General features: G+C 44.1%; 1 protein-coding gene across 2 annotated transcripts in view; it reads right to left on the reverse strand.

The window, feature by feature from the left end:
• Nucleotides 1–6,650, reverse strand: part of aspg (asparaginase) — a 60,525-nt gene extending 53,875 nt beyond the window's left edge. Inside the window, exon 1 of one of the 2 annotated variants that reach the window (XM_033027048.1) lies at nucleotides 6,331–6,650. In XM_033027048.1, coding sequence (XP_032882939.1) covers nucleotides 6,331–6,598 — 268 coding nt within the window. In that variant the 5' untranslated portion in view covers nucleotides 6,599–6,650. The remainder of the gene's footprint in view (nucleotides 1–6,330) is intronic. The other variant, XM_033027049.1, reaches the window with a different exon arrangement.
• Nucleotides 6,651–7,241: the final 591 nt, after the last annotated feature.

Consider the following 7,241-nt stretch of genomic DNA (forward strand, 5'->3'; position numbering starts at 1 on the left):
CGACCGCGGGCCCAGTGGACGACAGCGGCAGCGGCCTCGGCGCAGAGGGAGAATAAAAAGGGATGAGACAAAGACTTAAGACTTTTGCCTTCCACCACAGTGAGGAGGTGCCTGGTGAACTCACTGTGGTGGATGTTAATTTGTGTTTATTGTGTGTTTTGTCATTTTTACTATATGTAGGACTGCAAGGCAACAAAATTTCGTTCAGACCGCAAGGTCTGAATGACAATAAAGGCTACTTGTTACTATAATTACACTTGCATAAAATTCATTTATTTATAAAATAAAATTACTTCTTTGCAGCCATTAATATTTATTTCAAAATTGTAACAACGTCAGTATATTGTATTTATTTAAAATCTTCTGGATTTTATTCTTGCAAATTTTTCAATTACACTATCAAAATTTACATGAAAATTTCTCTCTAGACAAAATTGCAAGGTTACTTAATCTTTCCTGGCTCATTGTTGATCGCTGATATGTCTTTATTAACTATAATTTGGAGAAACCCCTATCACAACTAGCATTGGACACAGTAATTGTTAAAAAAATTCTCAGTGCCACAACAATGTTAGTTAAACTTTCTTGCAGCTTCCACTTAATTATCCAGCAAAGCAAATCTAAAGCTGTCCATGTAGAAATGCTCTCTTCTGGATGAACTTCTTTAAATAAAGCAATATGGTGTCTAATACGATGTACTTCAGCAGTCATAGCTGTAGCATTCAAGTCAGAATATTTCACACATAAATGCTGAATGTGTCGAACAATTAAGTCATCTTTTTCTGCATCTAACAATGTTTGAATTTGCAGAAAAGCAAATAGCTCATGAAGTGTATTCATCTGTACTGTACGTTTTGTAATTTCAGCTGTTAGCTTATCTACTGCCTCAAGTTGTTCCCGACGTGTTTCCTGAATTAAACTTAAGCCAGAATCACTACTTTTTTCACCTGATATCTTCTTTCGTCTTCCAATTCTTCTTTCTTTAGAAATATCATATGTATTGCATATCTGCATAGCTCCCTCAGCTGCCTCTGTGACTAGAGAATCACGCTTTTCCTCACAAAATAGAGTCAATGTTTTTAGCTTTTGAACACATTGATCAAGTCCAAGTCCTCTTTGTTGTAGGTATATCTGAGCGTCATTCACTTCAGTAAGCACTGGGCTCCAAAAATAAAGGAATGCAAAGAAAGGATAGGTCACAATGCAAACTAACAAACTGCCTGCATCTCCTTTGGTTTCTGAGGTTTCTTCTAATCCATCCCTCAAGACTTCCAAAGCTTCTATTATTTTTTCAGTGTACTCAGCAAGAACGTGTACAGCTTCATGCTTTGAACTCCATCTTGTGTCACAGGATCGCTTCACATTAACTGGCACATGTTCTTTAAGAACATCCCACCTGTGTGTAGAGCTTGAGAAAAATGTGTACACTTTTTGCACAGTGCCAAAAAAAGTCACAGATTCTGTTCCAACACTAGCTGCATGTACACCAGTAAGATTAAGTGAGTGATTGTTACTTGGCACAAACACTGCTTTGGGGTTTACATCTAGAATACGTTTCTGAACACCACGTATGTGGCCAGCCATAGTTGCAGCATTATCATATCCTTGTCCATAGCAGTACTCAAGTTTTAGACCACCTGCTTGCAACTTGTCACAAATTTGTTCTGTAATTTCATTAGCTGATTTCCCATGTAACTGAATGAAGTCGATAAAGGACTCCTCAACTGTGACTTCTGTATCTTCAATATGCACATACCGAATTACTTGGGGCATTTGGTCGGTATGCGAAATATCTGGTGTACTATCAAACATGATCGAGTAATACTTGGCTTTAAAATTCTTTGAAAGATATCTGTTCGGATGTGATCACCAAGTAGTTGGTGAACTCATTTTGGCTCTGTGGAGAAAGATAAGACACGACATAGCCATCTGCTTGTTGAACTTTGTGAAGATGTTGATTAGCAACTGGGTCATATTTGGCAAGTAACTTGAAAACTTCAAGGAAATTTCCACAGTTATCACTTGCACTTAGATCTTCTGAATGACCACGCAAGGGTAAGGATTGTCTGGCTAAATACAGCACACAATCAAGAATTCTTGATAATACAGCTTTCCATTTCTCAAATGACTTCTGTTGTTCTATCTGAACAGCAGCATCGATTGTTTCACATTTCTGTAGTCGCATTTCAAGTTCTTTCCACTTTTCAAATGCTTCGACATGATGGCAACTTTTTTCATGATCTAATACTCTGGGGTTTAGCTTTTTCCATGTATTAAATCCATCTAACTGTGCAAAAGAACTTCTTCCTTTATTTTTTTGAAAAAGCATGCAAGGAAAGCAAAATACAGCACATTTCACCGGAGAATACAGCAACCATGTCCTTAAAACTGTCTCACCATTATCTAAATTCATATAAAACCAATCCTTAGAGAATGATCTGCCATTATTATCTCTTGGAAAAAATGCATCTTCATTCTGTAGTTCAGACGTCCCTCTCTTAACAAGTTCATTTTTCAAAGCTTTATCTACATTTTCTGGCCAATGACCAATATAAGTGAAAACGTTCATATCAATATGCTCTGAAAGAGCACTTGACTGCCCAGATGTTGAAGCATGTTCAGGCAAAGCTGTCTCCGCTTCTAAAGCAGAAAGTGAACAGTTTACGGGAGGGGATTATCTGGACATACAGATTCTGGTGTACTTTCATCACTGGTGCTATCAGCAGTGTGCATAATAAATCTGTCAAGACTTCCAGTTAGTTTAGCAAGCTGTTCTTGTTTTGTTTTTAGTCTTTTCCTGCCCTGGGCACCAGATTCCTTTATTTTAGACATTATGGCTGAGATATATTCTGACTACGGGTGTTGTCTGTATGGAGTTTGTACGATCTCCCCCTGACCACGTGGGTTTTCTCCGAGATCTTCGGTTGCCTGCCACACTCCAAAGATGTACTGGTTTGTAGGCAGTAGGCTAATTGGCTTGGTATAAGTGTAATTTGTCCCAAGTTTGTGTGCGGAGATCGCTGGTTAGTTAAAATTGTTGGATTTTAAAAAATTTATAAAATGGCAAAAAAAATTACATTTTATTACAATAATTCAGGGGAAGGCTGCCAAAGATGTGCAGCGTGCCTTTAGAACAATTTTTTTTGCCATTTTATAAAAAAAAATGTATCCAACAATTTTTTTGCGCCCCTAAAAATTTAGCGCCCGGGGCAACCGCCCCTCTGGTCCCCCCCACGCTACGCCACTGACTGCACCAGCATGGTTTGGGGGGAAAAAAAGTGCTGGAGTAACTCAGGGAGTCAGGCAGCACATCTGGAGAATCCCTACCGGACTCTGATAATGACTCCAGCACTTGGTGTCTTTTTTTGTTGTAAATGGCAACTGCAGGTCCTTCTTTCAGCATGGACTGAAAGCTGCCTTTATATTGGCAGAGTATAACTAATGCAATGCAGCAGGCATTGGTGCTTGGACTGATCAATAATAGCCAGGGCGACCAAACACAATCTATCTGTTTGCTAATGCAATGAAACCAAGAGCAATGCAAGTGAGGATGAGGATCCAAAGAGGCTTGAAGGGAAGGCAGACAAAGCTAAATGAAGGGGCACCAACATGGAAAGTGTTCAAAGTGGGAATTTGTAATCTACTTTGACAGAATAAAACAAGTGCAAGAGTTAATAGGTTTAACTATAGATAAGGGGCTTGAGAAGAGCACACCTGCTCAATGGCTCTTTATTATCACATGTACAGACGTGCAGAGAAAGCACAAGCACATACCCAAGCACAATCCATAATTAGTACAAAGTGTATAGAAATAGTCCACTGAGACCGCATGCAAGGCGGCACAGTGGTAGAGTTGCTGCCTCACAGTGCCAGAGATCGACCCTGACTACGGGTGCTGTCTGTACAGAGTTTGTACGTTCTCCCTGTGATTCCAAAGACAGACAAAAGTGCTGGAGAAACTCAGCGGGTGTGGCAGCATCTATGGAGCGAAGGAAATAGGCAATGTTTTGGGACAAAACCCTTCTTCAGACTGAAGAGGCCCAGGACAGAAAGGTCAGATTTGGAATGGGAGGGGGAGTTGAAGTGCTGAGCCACAGGGAGATCAGGTTGGTTAATGCGGACCGAGCGGAGGTGTTCGGTGAAACGATCGCCAAGCCTACGCTTGGTCTCACCGATGTAGATCAGCTGACATCTTGAGCAGCGGATACAATAGATGAAGTTGGAGGTGATGCAGGTGAACCTCTGTAGCACCTGGAATGACTGCTTGGGTCGAATGGAGTCGAGGGGGGAGGTAAAGTGACAAGTGTAGCATCTCTTGCGGTTGCAAGGGAAAGTGCCCGGGGAGGGGGTGGTGCGGGAAGAATTGACAAGGGAGTTACAGAGGGTGCGGTCTTTGCGGAAAGGGGGGGGGGGGGGGGGGGGGGGGGGGGGATGGGAAGATGTGGCGAGTGGTGGGGTCACGTTGGAGGTGGCGAAAATGACGGAGGAATATTTGTTGCATGTGACAGCTAGTGGGCTGAAAGGTGAGGACTAGGGGAACTCTGCCCTTGTTACGAGTGGGGGGGGGGGGGGGGGGGGGGGGGGTGGGGAGAGAGAGCAGTGTTACAGGGTATTGAAGAGACCCTGGTGAAGAGCCTCATCTATGGTAGGGGAGGAAAACCCCTGTTCCCTGAAGAATAGATGCTGCCGCACCCGCCGAGTTCCTCCAGCACTTTTGTCTACCTTCGATCTTCAAGCATCTGCAGTTCCTTCGTAAACACATTCCAAAGACATACAGGTTTGTAGGTTAATTGGCTTGGTAAAATTGTCCATAGTGTGTAGGACAGTGCTAGTGTACGGGATGATCGCTGGCTGGCACGGACTTGGTGGGCCGAAGGGCCTGTTTCGGCGCAGTATCTACAAAGTCTAAAGCAAGAGTTGCCAGTTTCGCCGCCATTTCCAAAGTCCAGACCATGCGCTCGGTCTTTTGGAGAATTGTGCACAATTTTGTAGGCGATCTCACTCGCTAGAGAGGTTGTGCAAAGGACATTCACCAAAGTGGTTCCTGGGATAGCAAGACTCTCATATGAGGAGAGGTTAGGTCCCCTATTTTTTTTAATTCCATTTATGAGAATGAGAGGTGACCTCATTAAACGCACAAAATTTTTGAAGGACCAGATACAACAGGTTTAGTTTAGAAACACAGCTAGGATACAGGTCCTTCGGCCCTCTGAGTCCACACTGACAAACGATCACATACACTAGCACTATCCTAGACACTAGGGACAACTTATAAAAAGTCAATTAACTGACAAACCTGCATGTTTAGGCTTAGTTTGTTTATTGACACGTGCACCAAGGTATAGTGAAAAGCTTTCGTTGCATGCTAACCAGTCAGCGGAAAGACAATACGTGATTATAATCGAGCTATCCACCCGATACAGATACATCACAAAGGGAATCTTGTTTAATGCAAGAACTCGCTCTTTGGAGTGTGGGAGGAAACTGGAGCACCCGGAGAAATCCCACGCGGGCACAGGGCGAACATGTAAACTCTGTACAGGCAGGCAGCACCCGTAGTCAAGATTGCACCAGGGTGTCTGACGCTGCGCCATCGTGTCTGACTGAGAAGTCTGAAACTGAAATGACAATAATCTCAAAACATATGGGAGGCATTTGGGATTGAAATGTGGAAAAAGACGGAACTGCAGATGCTGGTTTAAACCGAAAATAGACACAAAAAGCTGGAGTAATTCAGCGGGACAGGCAGCATCCCTGGAGAGAAGGAATGGGTGACGTTTCAGGACGAGACCCTTCCATTGAAATGTGTTCACTCTGAGTGAAGGTGGTGAACTTGAAATTCTCGGTCCTAGATTGCTTTGGCAAGTTACGCCTTCATTTCATTCAGAACAAAGATAATTGGATTTTTGGATATTAGAGGAAACGACGGATATGTGAATAAGGTAGTAAAATTGTGCTCAGGGACAAGGTCAGTCGTCATGTGTAGGAAGGAAGGCACTGCGGATGCTGGTTTATACCGAAGATAGACACAAAGTGCTGGAGTAACTCAGCGAGTCAGGCAGCATCTCTGGAGAAAAGGAATGTGGACGTTTCGTTTGGGAACCTTCTTCAGTCAGTTATGATCTTGCTGCCCAGGCTTAAGGGGCTGAATGGCCTACTGTTTGTAATACTGCGCCCAGTTATAACAGTAATGTATTATGGAAGGTTTCTGTAGCGATCTGTAGTCAGTTACAGTGTGCAGAGACGCGCGCGCGCGCGCGTGTGTGTGTGTGTGTCTGTGTGTGTCTGTGTGTGTCTGTGTGTGTGTGTGTGCATTGGTTTGCTACTCACCGTTGTCTCTATAGGCCATGCCAATAGTGCCGCCAGTATTTATCACCAGCACTCGGACCTCGGTCGGACTGTCCACCTCGTTGTAGCTGCTGGACCGGCGCTGGCGACTCGGTGCCTGGGTGCTGGCAGCTGCTTTGGCCGCTCGCGTCCCATTGCGGTTGATCGCGGCGGACTCCGACTCGAGGAGGTCGAGGCGGGTGTTGGACAGCGCGCTGGAGAGCGACGAGACGCTGGACGAGGAACTCTGCACGCTACTATTCTCCGCCATCACTGCAATAGCAATGGCAGGAACCGGGAGGATATATAGGAGGTGTCGTGGGCAGAAGCCAACCAGAGCTCGGCAACTCGGTCAGCCCAAACACACCCCCTGCCTATTCATACGCGCAGGCGTACACGTATCCTCAAGCGCAAACAACCTTTTTTTTAAAACCAAAACTTGTTTCTTACCATCCAATTATCGTCAGGCAGAATAATACTACCTTCCCATCTAACATTCGTCTCGCTTTCAAATAATACATTACCAGTCATTTCCCTTTCATTAAATCCACCTCTGATCAGCATCGATGGAGAAGCTGGAAAGGTCTGAAGAAAGACACAAAGTGCCGGAGTAACTCAGCGGGACAGACAAACAGAATCCCTGGAGAACACGGGCCTGAAGAATGAACGACACAAAGTGCTGGTGGAACTCAGCATTTCTGGAGAACATGGATAGTGACGTTTCGGCCCGAAACGTTACCTATTTCCTTCGCTCCATAGATGATGCAACCGCTGAGTTTCTCCAGCATTTTTGTGTACCTTCGATTTTCCAGCATCTGCAGTTCCTTCTTAAAAACATGGATAGTGACGTTTCGGGACGAGACCTTTCTTCAGACTGATAGATAGGTCTGAGTCTGAAAAAGGATCCCGACTCG

The sequence above is a fragment of the Amblyraja radiata genome, chromosome 9 (assembly GCF_010909765.2).
Source record: "Amblyraja radiata isolate CabotCenter1 chromosome 9, sAmbRad1.1.pri, whole genome shotgun sequence".
Taxonomy (NCBI): domain Eukaryota; kingdom Metazoa; phylum Chordata; class Chondrichthyes; order Rajiformes; family Rajidae; genus Amblyraja; species Amblyraja radiata.